We start from the raw sequence: 15,193 nt of genomic DNA, 5'->3' as shown, positions 1-15,193 counted from the left end.
AATAAATCCACTTCACTTGTTTAAGACTACTGTTAAAATGGTTATTTTTAAGCAAAAATAAACTTTCTGTAAATACGTCTTAGTAGAAAACTTTTTTAAAATGCCTTGTGGTGTAGAAAATTGATTGTGTTTTAATTGAATTGAAAACTTAAGACTAAAGAATAAAAAAATTGTTCCAACACACGTGCTAGTTAATGTTCTTAGTAAAATAAGTGTATAATATATTGTAGATATGGACATCAGAAACCTGGAAAACTTGGCTAGCTGTTGTTAGTACCTTGTTCTTGGTGGTAAATAATAGCCTATCGCTGACGGTCAGTAGGTTAGGTTGTGTGGAACTGGTTTTACATTTTCTCCCCCCATATCTATATTGTAAGGCGAGTATCTCACTGACCAACATCTGGGGTTTCTTGGTAATCATAATTTAATGTGTGCCGTTTTAACAACGGAAGGGAAAAGTCAAGATCAAAGGTTGTGGTATTAGTCGGTTTTTTATCAATAAAAATTTTTAAATGATAATTAAAAACAATTTTTATTTATCTACCGACTGAGCTTATGGGACGCTATTCCCCTCGGTAACTTTTAACTGTATCATACTTCGAATAAGAACCACTAACATTGTCTTCATTTTTTTATTTTATTTTTTTTTTCTTATTCGAAGTATGATACAGTTAAAAGTGACCGTTTCCTTTTCTGATTTTTCTGTTTCAGATTTTCGTTTAGAAATCACTAATATTGTCTTCAATATTTAAATTAAAAACAATGTTTCGAAAATTTTGTTTTTTGGTTATGTGCTACAACACGGAAAATGCGTCTTGGTACAATTATCATCATAAATGCAAGTGAATGGAGGTAGAAGTTGGGGATGCCCGGGAAGCTTATATTTATTTATTCAAGACGTATTTGGGCTTAATGAAGACTTTATTATATTACTAGCGCAGACCCGTGAAAAATCATTTGTCTCTAAGAATTTTTGAAAAATCAGTTGAAATAGCAGTTGAAATAGCAATTAAAATATTTTTTTGTTAAAAATATTCTGTACAATAGGTAGGTAGGTACTTCATTGCTTGTCTGAATTTTTCACATGACCAGTTCCAATTTAGAAAATGTTTCCTAAATTTATATCAAATTTGAGTTCATCGAACCAGAGCTACCCAGGATTCACGGAAAACTGAAATTAGTATTTTTGATGTGGGTTTTCCCTACTCAAAACTAAAATCAATTGATTTTGTCCTATCCTGTAGAGTTTACGAATAATTTCCGACGTTTTATTAGGCGGTAAAGCTATTAACGCATGGAAAATTTGTCAAATCTGATTCCATGGTAGTAGAAGCAGCAATCAATATTAATTTGCAATACATACTGAGAATAACTATTAATTAGTTTGAAAATATATTTTTTTAGTAAATAACTTCCTTCAAACAGATTTTTTCGAGACTTCAAAAAAATATTTAGAAACCGAGTTTTATGATACTCTTTGAGACAGTGGAGTTTTTTTTAATAATTATGAATTATTTATTTATTTTATTGAAACGCTTTTGCTACGCTTTGTGGATTTTACATTATAAGATTTATCCAAAGCCAGAATAAGTAAACTAGGATTTTATGAATTTTAAAATGAAAAAAAAAAGGTAAATAAAGCAGAATTCTCTATTATAATCCTGCAGGACACAAACGATGTTGGAGGGCCTTCTTGGAAGGTCGGAAAGTGTGTAGGTTAACATCGTATACTTTGGAAGAAAACAACAGAATACCAGGGGCTGTGGAAGTGTTTATTAGAAATGCAAGCGTTCAGAACTATCAAAAGACTGCCGTAAGAAATATCGACCATGTACTTGTGCATTATGTATTTTGTACTTATCAACGTCTAAAGAAAGCATTTTTAAGGCGAAGCTTAGTACCAAATCACTATTTTGATTAATCTTTATAACGAATTTGTGTACATTATGTATACAAAAAAATATGCTTTAGATAAATTGAAGGTTTTCCTATCGCTTCACTTGAGTAGAATACAAATAAAATAAATAAATTACTCAATAAAAAATAATGCAAACTACCAAAAAAAAATTTTTTTCAATAGAAATGTATGAATTATAAACAACTTTAAAAAAATACAGTATTATAGCTAAGATTATCTGTAACAGTTTCACTTGATTAACTTTTTTGCTTTCTTATAAAATTATTTACAAAATAAGTAAAAAACAGTTTTTGCTTGAAATCGAACTGTTCTAGACTCCTTTTGTCAAGCGATTTTAATGCCTATTACCTACGATATAAGGTATACCAGAAATATACACATTTATAGCATGAAAGCATCCTCTTAAGCGTTATTTAAATACCACTGTTGTTTTAACATGACAATAATCTTTCACAATTATAATTATCTAACCTTCGTTCGTTTTGTGTATTTTTATGGTATGTACCTTGTCACCCTGAGCCTCATCAATCAATAATAATCAGCTTCACTTGCGTTGCAGCTAATGGAGTTCTGAAAGCCGATGACTTTTACATTTTGGAAAAATGGGTTTTCAATATATTTTAATTAATAAATAAAATTATTTAAATTGGGTGAGATTATTATTATTTCCACTTTTTAAAATAGATAAATAACACTCTATGACTGGATAAGCAACGTGTGTAAAGTTTTGTTTACCGGTATCGAGGAAATGAATTTAAATAGATAAATTCTGAAAAAAATTATGGTTATCGAATTTTCGGAAAGATAACCTGTAAAACTAACTTATAATTAAATTTACAAATAAATTTCATATAAAATTCCAAACGTAGAAAACTTGCAAAAACTTGCAACAATGCCTGCATAATTATATTTGAGCACATAAGATGTGGCAGCATATCGACAATATTTACGAAACTAGGACAAATGGATCCGCCGCCTGATGAGACGCCGCGGCGTCGGGTCACTGGAGACAGGAAGCGGCTAATGGCCTCCGACTCCACGGTAGTGATAGCACCACTCAAGACTCAAACTCACTCGACACCATGTCCTTTGCAGTTGTTAATAAATTGCTAACTTTAATTTAGAAAAACAATTACACGTATTTCTTAAAATTCATTGTATTCACAAATTTACTATCCTATATTTACAAAATGAGATTGCATAACTTTTAGGAGACCGTATCAGGCTGAGATATATCTTCCGAAAATACTCTATAGTTACTCGTTATCTGTAAAGAATAGTCGCTTTGGGTTATTAGCATGCCGTGCCTATCCACGCAGACACTATAACTTCAAACGTAGTCGTTTAAAGTTATCAGCATGCCTAGCCACGCAGAAACTATTTTCCTTTTTACTACTGAAAGTCACTCTATTATATACAGTCGGAGTGTATATTATATAGCTAATCACCATTACAGGTATTCAAAGTAATGAAAAAAAAACTTAACTGGAAAGTTTTACACGATTTTATAAGATTTCTAACTGTAAAACGATTAAATATGATTTAAGATTTGCACGGCCAAAAGTATTTTTGTTATTTGTTTATTAACACCCCAAAAACAAATAATACAAATGTAAAACGATTGGTTATAATAACTCATGTTATTTAATTCATTAAAAAATAATGCAGGCAGATTTTAGTCTAGGGATAATATGCAATACTTGGTTGAATGTCTTTAACAACGTTAAACGTATGCACTAGTAGTTGAATGTAAACTGATTCGACTCATATACTCGCTCTTTCCAAGGCTAGCCATAATACATTACTCAAGCGCCTTCCTTAACCCACTTCACAACGTTGCCTAGCCGGTGGCAATATAATTCGTAATTAAACATTACAGAGAGCAAATCTCTTGTGAAGTGTTACATAACAAAAAAATTATTCACATGAAATTATTTAACTAAAATAGCGAAGTAATTTCCCAACGTGAACACCTATCCAATTACTATTAATTTCGTATAAGTTATAAAAATTAAATTCGTCGAACAGTAATTAATATCATCTGTCTTTGTTTTTACTGACAGAGAGCTTGAAAAAACGATCACTTAATTCAAGAATCGTCTAACATAGGAAAAAATAAACAAAATAATACTAAAATGGCTTCGATAAAAAAATCACGAATTTCTTAATAAGACATATCTATTTGCCTTTTGTAATCAGATATTATATATTTTCGACTAATATTCCGTATTATTCCAGATTTATTTTATGTACGACCAATTATATATTATTTATGCATTACCTGAAACCTACCACAAGAACAGACTTACCCGAGATTAAATATCCTCAGAAAATATTTTGACGAGACGTTCGAACGTTTTTCTACGAAATCAATTTATGTATGTAGTACCTATTAGAGAGAATAAAATACTAATTGAAGATGTTCTGGAACTTTTCCAAAAAATAAATATTTCTTTGGAATTTGAAAAAAAAACAAAATTTCATCTACCCACACGTAAGACTAATGACACCGTTTCAAAAAAAATAATGTACTCTTTGATGTTAAATGTCTTTTTTCGCGCCTAGGGAAGTAAAACCGATGCTTGCGTAGCAAACATGGCAAGATACTTTTCGATGAAATGACGCTTGACTAGGCCAGCCGTGACTCGTGGACTCTTTCCGCCCGGCTGCCAAAACTCTGTGCTGCATATTGCTCCCATTCTCACTAAAATTGGCAATGGGTGTATTCTAAATGATAACTTTTAATTAGTAATATTTATTTTGTGTATAGTAAAATAATCGTTTTATTATCAAAAATATAAGAACTTTTATATTTTTATTTTCACTTGCATCAATTAAAATCAATTTTAACGTTTCTTATACTTCTACGGGATAAGTTTGACTAAAGCCTTTTTTTCACTTAAGCCTTTTGAGGATAGTAAAACGTATTTTATTTACTAAACACTGGCACGAAAAAAATGATAAATACGTAGTTTTTTTTTAATGAACATTAATCATAACAAACAAATTGGACTGCCAGCCGCATCTAAACTATCATAAGTCAAAGTAATATCTATTTGAGATAAAACACATCTTAATAAGCATAAATAATTCCTGCCACATCTTGTTTTATCTCGACCGTTTGGCATTTCATCTGTCTGTAAATTTGTAAGTTTTGTTTACGATTTCGAAAATCTACTGCTTCCACGTATTTATTCAAACAAGAAACTTTGTTTACCTACTAACTTTGACTGAGCTTTTCAGTATTATAGTACAGACCAGCCAGAAAAATGTTGGAAAAAACTTTTATTGTCATTGAAATAATGAAGTTTTTTTCCATAAATTTTATTTGAAATCAAAAAAGGTAAATAAAATATTAAATTGTTTATTTATAATTAAGAATGTAGGTATTTCGGTACCAACAACAAAAAAATGGTAATGATTTATTAAATAGGAAAAAAAATTAAAAATACTTTTTGGACTCGAAGTTTACTGTTCACATAACTACTATTGCATTAAATACCGACAAAATATTTTTTTTGTTATTGTCATTCTGTAATTCGCAAGTGTTATGTACCAGTGAGAAAATATCGCACTGGGCCGAAACTAAGATGCTTTAAATCATTAATTCTACTATTTTATGAGGAGTTAATAATAATAGGTATCTATAAAAAATCATGAAAAACTGCAAAACATTTCAAATGAATACAACCAATAAATACCTACTGAGAGTTGATTTCAAAGAAAAATGATTGACATATTTTCCAATGAAATGGATACTCTTCAACTCATCACCCACATTATTTGCCTCCGCAATGAAACCGTGCTAAGGAAAATCGAGAGCAGTTTTATAGTGACATTATCCGTTCTACTTATTATCGTAGCAACATATACCTACTATCGACGGATTCACAATACCTACAGGGACTGTGATAATATATCTTCAACTCAGCGATGAGACGCGATCGTGCCTGTTTCAGCCTGTCATGGTCATTTCAGACTGGTAAATATGGAACACACGTACATAACAGTGATGTTGACTGGTCTTTTTTGTCTGATGTTAATACTGACGATTCCTTAGAAAATCTATATTCAATATTCTCCACCACTATCAAATCATATGTACCACTATTTACTCCTAAAAACATACATATCCAACTTACTTCTCATCAGAACTAATAGCCTCACTACAACAAAAAAAAATACTTCATAAAAAATTCAAAAAAACTCTGAAGAAAATCGACTATACAAATTTCAGTGAAAGTAGGAAAAAATGCAAAGATCTCTCTAAAATCTGTTATAAAACATATATAAATTCTATCGAGAACACAGCCTTAAACTCGAACAATCTCTGGAAATTTATTAAAAAAATAAACAACGACAGTACAGACTATCCTCCAGAAATGCACATGGACGACAAATACGCCAACAATACGCAAGACATTATAAATCTTTTTTCTGACTTCTTTAAAAATGTTTATGATGATGAAACACTAGAAGAAAATATTCCTTCATACACATTCAAAAAAACCACACATTTAACAGACTGCTACATCACCGAAGAATCTTGCAAAAAAAAATTAAATTCCTTAGACATAAACAAGTCTGCAGGCCCGGACACCATCCCGCCAATTTTCCTAAAACAGTGCTCCTCCGTATTGTCTAAACCACTAACCATTTTATTTAACCACCTACTATCCTCTGGATATTTTCCCGTCTACTGGAAATCCAGCTATATTATTCCAATATTTAAAAAAGGTGACGAGACTGACATTTCAAACTATCGACCAATATGCATACAATCTGTATTACCCAAAATCTTTGAATCTTTAGTTTTGGAAGAAATATATCCTACACTAACAAAATTAATAAATGACAAACAACATGGCTTCATTAGAGGTAGATCAACTACAACAAATTTACTACTGTTTCAAAACTATATATTGGAGTCTTTTTCTAAAAATAAACAAGTTGACTGTATATATACTGATTTTTCGAAAACCTTTGATAAAGTGTCTCACAAAGTACTGATCCAAAAACTTCATGCTATAGGAATCAGAGCAAATATGTTAAGCTGGTTAAGTAGCTACATATCTGGTAGAACTTTACTTGTTAAAATAAAATCTTTTTTATCTAAACCATTTTTGGCCACTAGTGGCGTACCGCAAGGTAGTCATCTTGGCCCAATTTTATTTATTGTTTTTATAAATGACATAGTCAACTGCTTTGAAAATGTCAATGTACTGCTATTCGCCGACGATATTAAATTATATAAAGAAATAACCTCATTAAACGACTGTCAAGTTCTTCAATCTAATATAGACGTGCTAAATAAGTGGTGTTCACAAAACAATTTATATTTAAATGTAGAAAAATGCAAAATTTTGACACACATCACAATCACATCACAATTTTTTGGCTATTCAATAAATAAAACAAATTTAGAAAGAGTAAAGGAAATGCGAGATCTTGGCATAATAATGGATGAGAAACTAGACTTTACGGCCCACATTCAACAAACTGTGAATAAGGGTATGAAAACATTAGGTTTTATATTAAGAACAATTAAAAACTTTAAATCTTTACAAATCATAAAACTATTGTACATATCCCTTGTTAGAAGCCTGATAGAACATAACTCCATAGTTTGGTCACCCTTCTACAATGTACATATTCATAATGTTGAAAGAATTCAAAGAAAATTTCTACGCTTCGTCAATTTTAAACTTAACATCCCTTTAGAACACATAAATTACCAGTCATTATTGAATCATTTAAATATTCCGACATTAGAAAACAGAAGAAAAATAAACGACCTAACCTTTTTATTAAAATTATTGAACTCTAAATTCGATTGTTGTGAACTGCTGCATTTAATAAATCTACACATACCTACACGAACAACTAGGCAAATATCAACATTTTACATACATACATCTCATTCCAACTATAGTTTTCACTCTCCAATACAACGTTTACACAGTCTTGGTAACAAATACTTAAATAATATAAATGTATTTGACAATAATTTGAACTTGGCCAACTTTAAACGGAGTATGTGCGAACTATTTTTACATACTTTGTAAACTATTGTTATCAACTAATTTTATACCTTCTTACTAACATTATCGTTGATTTGGAGGATTTTGGCAAATTTTATATTTTTTGTCGCACTTATTTGCACTCTATCATACCTAATTTTTTAAACTCTTATATTTTATGTAACCTATATTTTGCTAAATCTGACATTTTTATATGTAATCTATATGTATTTTTTTTATATAAAATGTATAACTAAAAAAATAAAGATGTACATTATTATATGTAAAAGCCCTATGGGCGTTTAAATGAAATAAAATAAAAAAATAAAATAAAAAAATAAATGACTATTTTACTTGAGAGATAATCATAATGTCGTCTAAAGAGGGATCTTTCAATAACTTGTTAATGTCAATAATTTAAAAAGGCGCTTTTTCATATGGCGGTTTATAGGCGGACCTAAAATTAATATTATGGGTACCAAATATAGCAACCTTAATGGTCACAATTGATATTTTGGACCTTATTAAATTGTTCGCAGAAAATCCAGTATCGACCTGAAGACCATTATTCGGAATTGGAACATTGCTGGAACTAGCTTCTTATCTCTGGCTTGGTTTTTGCCCTTCTTCGCCTAGAAGTCAGTTATTAAGTAATTCAAAACGTTAAAGGGGTTGGTACGAAATCAAGCGTACATAACTCAAAAAAATATTACTGCAACCCTTTTTAGTGAAACCCACGCTGGGTTTTTACGGTGGGTGGGGAGGGGGAGGGGGGCAGACTTTTTTTCTGAATTTGATACATATTATTTAATAAAATTGTATGGGAGTTTTTTTTAATGCAGATCGATTGCCAATTAGTATTTCTAAGATACCCAAATTGTTACATTGCAAAAAACAGCTTAGTTATCGCACAAAACCTTCGTTTGGGGTAATTGGATTACCCCCCTTCGTAACGTGAGTGTTACTAGAACAAACTCTTTCGACCACTTTTCGACATCCATATTTCAAGCTCCAAAATTATAGCTTCCACTACCACAGTCTCCGGCGTTAATTATGCTTTCAAAGCTCCTATCATTAACAAGCAATATGAGTTTGCAATTTCGAGCTTCAACGTTGATGGTTCTATATTAGGCGTCAATTACATTTTCAAACCTCCTCGGTAGGAACGGAGCAAGAATTAGTGACATCAGCTTGCAATAATGTGAAACTGCAGTCCATGCTTTTTATTAATTATGTCCTTCTAAATTAAAGACCTGCATTTTTTTAAAATTATTATAGTTAATTTAAATAATTTTCAAAGTTCGGATCTATGGACGTGATTCGTAACCTCATCGATGACCAGTCTCAAATTACCTACCTTTTTTTTCAAACGGCACTGTATTTTGTATGGGAGTTGAGATATCTTTTATGCCTAACACACTCTGCCCGAAGAGGGATTTATATATGTTAAATATTGGACAGTGGTGGTAGATAAGTGGTTCCAATCTTTTTTGTTCATATTGAGTAGAGATTTGCACGAATAAATGTTCAGTGTTGTTTTTTTCATGTGTAATTTTCTTGATGATGGATTTGTTTTATCGCTATTACAACTCCTACACCTCTTGAATTCTAACTTGATCTAGCACTTAAATATTAATTGTTATAGTTAATGAGTCCAAGTTCAGATGATTTGATTGCAGGCTCAAGCCAGGTTTCCGCAAATACATATTTCTCATGATAATGAGAAGGGTAAAGCTTTGTTTTTGTGGTAGAGCGGTGTAGTTTTGTCGGTAGACTACAGACGTTTTGGAAGTAAATTTTCAGTATCGTGGAACACCCTTTTTTTCTAATGTACGTTCACTATTCTGGGTAACAAAATGGTTTATTTTATATCTGTTTCTCCGTCTGCTTTTCGTTTTTCTAGTTCCATTAGTTACTTTTGATGTGCCGGGGAAGAGTCAGAGTAAATTCGTAAGTTGTTATTAAGATATGTTTTTCCTTGCAGTGTTCTGGCATTCTGGGAGTTGTCAAAATGTATTTTAATTGGTTTTGGTTTTTTTATTGTTTTATTTATCAAATCTGTATATTTTTATGATGTTTTTTTGCAGGTATGTCTCGTTTGGATATTATTTCTGCTACTACACTTTATATAGTTTGTTTGGTCTTGATTGTTACCTTTGTACTTTTAGGTATGTTGCAAAAAATTATGTTTCTCGTTTTCTCAGTAATTTCGTTAATTATATGGATTTCCACACAAATATAAACGTTGTTTTGAGATGGAGTGTTGTTTTTAAGGTCTTTAACCACTGGAGGGCTCGGTGATTTTTAAGTGTTTGGTTTAGAAATTTCCCGCCCTCATCCTTTTAATATGCCGAAATATAAAGTGCTTAGAGTACTAAAGAGCCATTGAATGTAGCTACATTCAATTGTTTTTTGCATATTTTTAGGATTAATGAAAAATATATTAAAAAATCGATAAACTTATATATGGTGAATTCTCCTTATTATTTACTTTCCTACTTGGAGCAATACAAAATATTATGACTTCTGTGTATTTCCCACAGATTCCACAGATTTCACACAAAAACGATTGAACATCCATTGCAAAAATATCATTCCATAAGTAAATAAGATTGGTCTTATAAGTGTACTGGAGGTGTGTGAAGATATCTAACTCAATTAACAGTTCATTTTTGATGCTATCAAAGTTCACACGAGAGTCAATTTCTACATATTTTTTACAAACGATATTTTTTCAAATTATATATCAGCTCTTTTGGCTACAATGAGTTTCAAATTGAAAATATGCGTTCGAATAAAATATTTACTTTGGCGTTAACACAATACGGTCTCAAAGTAGCCGGATACTGTGTGGTAACTTTAACACAAAATATTTGATTTAAAAATGCAACATTTTGACCAGTGCTATATTTAAACTATTTGAAATATTTTGACATGAGACATGAAAACACCAACATAGCCGATAATGTACCATATATATTTTTTCCAACCACTTGACTCAAATATTCTTTGGATGAAGATTTCGCTGATCGAAGTAGGATTTATTGGATAAAATAAACGAAGTAGGTACTTCTAACAAGTTGGGTTTATAACTCTGTTTTCGAGATTGCTTATACAAGTTTTTTCCTATCGAAATCATCAAATGATTTTCTCAAAATGCTGAACTCTGTTTTCAGGTGGAGTACTCAGATTATATTGTTCTTTACGATGCAAATATGGTGAAACTGATCTAACGGTTAAAGATATCTCAGATTATCGAATAAGCATCCGCAGTAAGAAACGATGTAGAGTAATTTACGCATTATTACGGATGTAGGGTAATTTAAGTTGCACACGATTCATGGTTTTGTATTGAAAAATCCCAATGAAGTGTCAAATCTGGAATTTCGGAAATAACTCACTCCAATTTATCTTACGCGTTTTGCTTCACCGTCTTTGGAAGATTTTCAGTAGAAAGAAATTAGTAGTTTTTACAAACATGAGATTCGACTGAATGGACCGCTTTGTCGTTCCATATAATAGACGTTGCTGAAAATCTTGCATCGTTTGTTAGAATGATAAGAACAAGATATTGGTTGTATATTCTTTGTTTTGCCAAGTATCATACAAAATCATTATAAGTTATAATAATAATGATAATACGTATCGGTATTATTTTGAAGTGGTTAGAATATTGTAAAAATGTTGAAACTTTTTTGTCTTAAAATTTCTATCTATTACAGTTACCATATTTGTAAACCAATTACACTCATATCTGCCCAATGACAAAAAATGGTAGCACCCATTATTTCTTTAAAAATAATTGTCAAGAAAAAAAATGATAGCGTATATTTTCACTTTGGTCTCATAAAAGAAAAAAATATTTTGATCACATAAAAAACAATATCTGCGCAGTAATGGGTTAAGAAGAATACGAATCCTAGATTCAATTACTCTATTACGTCCAATTTTGCTCCAGATACCTACTGCGCAAGCTTCTCGCTACAATTAAGACACGCCTGCCTTGAAAAGTGCTGCTTTGTTATACTGCGATGGGACAGTAGAATAGTTCAGGTGGAACACATTCATTAAAATGGAAAAAGAAAACAACGCTTCTTATATGAATTTTCGATTTGAAAATCGTATAATTATAACAAGGTTTTAATTAAATTATTGATTTGGCATATTTATAAAGACAAGTATGACCAGCAAGATGAAAGCAAGGTGTAACAAATAATAAATATGCCATAATATTTAATTACTAGGACTGGGCGTCCGACTTCCAAATTACGAAGTCCGTACTGTCGCTGAGTAAGCTTCACTCTTTAAAATATTACAATCGTTTATTTATTTTTATCAATTCCATTTGTAGAACTCCATTTGAATTTGAAGTTTTTTCTTCATGCATTAATTGTTCTGTGTAATTATTATTACGCGTGACAACTGTTTCGCTTCCTTTCTTTTCCCAAAATTTGTTTGTTCTTATTTTTAGATTGATAATGCGGAAGGCCAAATGAAAATATAGATTTTTTCACACACAATATTGTCTCGTATTTTACAACAGCTCCTGTAAAATAGTATAAAACCATACTATTTTGCCATCATCATAACATTATAAACTTGCTGTCCCTTTTCCGCTAGTAACAACAAGTAAGCGTACTAAAGACAAAGGGCTGTTGATCGCCGCTGGAAATGTATACCGATGCACTGACATATATTTTTTTTAAATACAAACATTCCTTTAATAAATGTCCACCGACATATTCTTTTTTTTTAAGAAAGAAAATTTCCTGGAATAACCTGAAATTTTTTTAAAATCTCCTACTACCACTACAGTAAGCGGAAAATTCTGCTTGTGTCATTATGGAAGTCTTAGCCCCCCAAGGAATTGAACTCACGACACCTTGATGGGACTCAGACGCAATGCCAACTCAGCCACTGACCGGTCGTTCATTTTATTCTTTGTGTCAACTCTCGCCATTATTATATGAGTGCAACTTATGTTTTTCGTGTGGTAGCATTATAGATTCTCGCTGCTTACACCTGTGAGAAAACATCCGGATGGTTGGATAAGGTTAGTTCTCTTAAAGTTATATCGCTATCTGCTTATAAATGTTGTCTGAGGTGTGACATTTTAAACGGTGTCTTAATACCTTTAAAAGAAAATATGTTTTACGAAACAATATTAAACATACTCGTAAGTTGTGATTTTAACTGAGAACGACAACAGTTATGAATTTATGAAAATATTCACAGATAGATTTATTTTCTCTTTGACAAACTCAAGGGGAAACCAACAAGCGAGATAATCCGTCCTCTAGCTCGGTATGGTGTCTGCTCGACCTGATATCAAGTTGACTGGGCCATAGTAATGTGGTCACGGTTGATACACATTCAGTAGCAGGAATGAACTGGAGTGTGAAAAGGTGGAAGTATCTACTTCTTCGGGAAAAGTCACACCTTTCACTACCAATGTCAATATTCTGCTACAGCAAAATAATATATCCAGTCAAATTTTAAAAACTGATTTTTCATTTTAATTTATAATTTTCTATAAGAAAGTACATAACTGTTATACAGAACCCTTTGGGAAAAATACGTCAGAGCATAGCGAAGTTTTGTTTTAACTCGGACTTCTCGACCATTTGACATTTCGCCTTTCTGTAGATTTGTTTATTACTTTTTGGTTAAGGATGGTGACCGTTTTAACCTGTTGTGCACCGCAGTAGATTTCTAGGAAAATGGTTTATTCTTTGCTTCTGTAATTTGCTGTATAATAATTTAAAGCCTTTAATATTACGCAGAGAATATAAGTCAAAGGTTCCGCTCTAGGAATATTATATACCAGACCTATTTTGTTAACTGGCTGAATCTTTTTCTAATTTTTATACACCGAATAATAATAATAAAAGGCCGTTTTTAGCCCCGCATACCCAATTTTCCACCTATTTATAAAAAGTTTCTTGTTTATTCTTTAAGTTTTCGTGTTTCAAAAAAATATATGTTATTTTTTAAGATAATATCGATACATTTGCTCTGCCGAAACTTTAATTTTATGAAATTAAAGTAAGCTCCGAAAATGATTAAAAACACGTTTCGTTCTGTTATTTTATATGTTAAATGCATGAAAAAATTCACAATGTATCTTTAAATGTAACTGAAACATTTTTCGAGAGATTTTATTAAATATTTTGACAATTTTCGCTGAATTAATATCATTTTGAATATTAGCGCGCTCCATCTAACATTCGTATTTACATATTTTCCTTTCAAACCATCATTGAACGCTTACTACGGGGCCTTAAACATATAAACGCCGTAGTAAAAATGTCAAGTTTTTCACTGTTTCGACCTTTTGACTTTATTAACCGCGTTAAATTTACACGGTGTTCATAAGTAAGGGGTTGAGTTTATTTCGAGAAAGCGTCACATTTGCAGTGCTAGGTACTACCTGCCTCGGAAGGTTATTGCATTTTTACATGGCGTTTGAGTAAATTTCTGAACGGTATGTTTTTAAGATATAATATTTTGGCTTAAAGAAGTTTCTATTATCATGAAATTCTCTGCGAGGCCGCTAATACAGGCTTTTTATATAAACAAACTGACCAATGTTGTCCCCCTAGAAAGCTGAAGTGTAAAAGTGTTATCTCTATTCAATCGGTCCTCTGCGGTCGAGGGGTAAGGCTATCGACTAGCAAGCTGAAGGACGCGGGTTGAAATCCCGTCGTGCGCAATTGAATTAAATTTGATTAATTTATGTCATTTCAATCATTTCAAATAATAGATAGTATATTTGATAGATCAACTGCTGAGCCGAAATTTTTGCTCAACACTGCTCAAACGCACAACTATGCTCTTTCCAACGTAAAGTGACAACTGAGTAATCAACCAATTTAAGGAAGCCAAACTACTGGATTAAGCTTGCCTTAGTAAATGACTACTTATAAAAAGTGTCAACAGAGTCAAACATATTTGCAAGGCCAAGTCACGGTGGCATTAAAGTCAAGCTAATACTTTATTTTTAACATATTTCATACGCTTAAATATTAAATATCGGTTTACGTATTACAGTACTTAAAAAATATATGCATTAATAATAAACACAATAATGAATTCGTCAATGTTAATTTAGCATTGAAAGTTTTAACTTTGATGTCATTTTATTGTCTATGATAGTAGGCATGGCCACTTAAGGTAATCAACAGTAAAGATGTTTGGAAACAGGCGAATTAAACGTTACTGAATAAATCACTTGGCTGATTGGACCCTGAGATTG

General features: G+C 31.5%; 1 protein-coding gene across 1 annotated transcript in view; it reads left to right on the top strand.

Annotated features, from left to right (window-relative positions):
* The first annotated feature begins 2,881 nt into the window (after positions 1-2,881).
* LOC149411596 (uncharacterized) overlaps positions 2,882-15,193 on the top strand; it is a 78,473-nt gene continuing 66,161 nt past the window's right edge. The window contains exon 1 of the mRNA XM_089646700.1: positions 2,882-2,959. Coding sequence (XP_089502826.1) covers positions 2,882-2,959 — 78 coding nt within the window. The remainder of the gene's footprint in view (positions 2,960-15,193) is intronic.

Source organism: Hesperophylax consimilis, chromosome 25 (assembly GCF_061612785.1).
Source record: "Hesperophylax consimilis isolate HC1 chromosome 25, BYU_Hcon_1.0, whole genome shotgun sequence".
Taxonomy (NCBI): Eukaryota; Metazoa; Arthropoda; class Insecta; order Trichoptera; family Limnephilidae; genus Hesperophylax; species Hesperophylax consimilis.
This window is presented reverse-complemented; position numbering and strand designations above follow the sequence as displayed.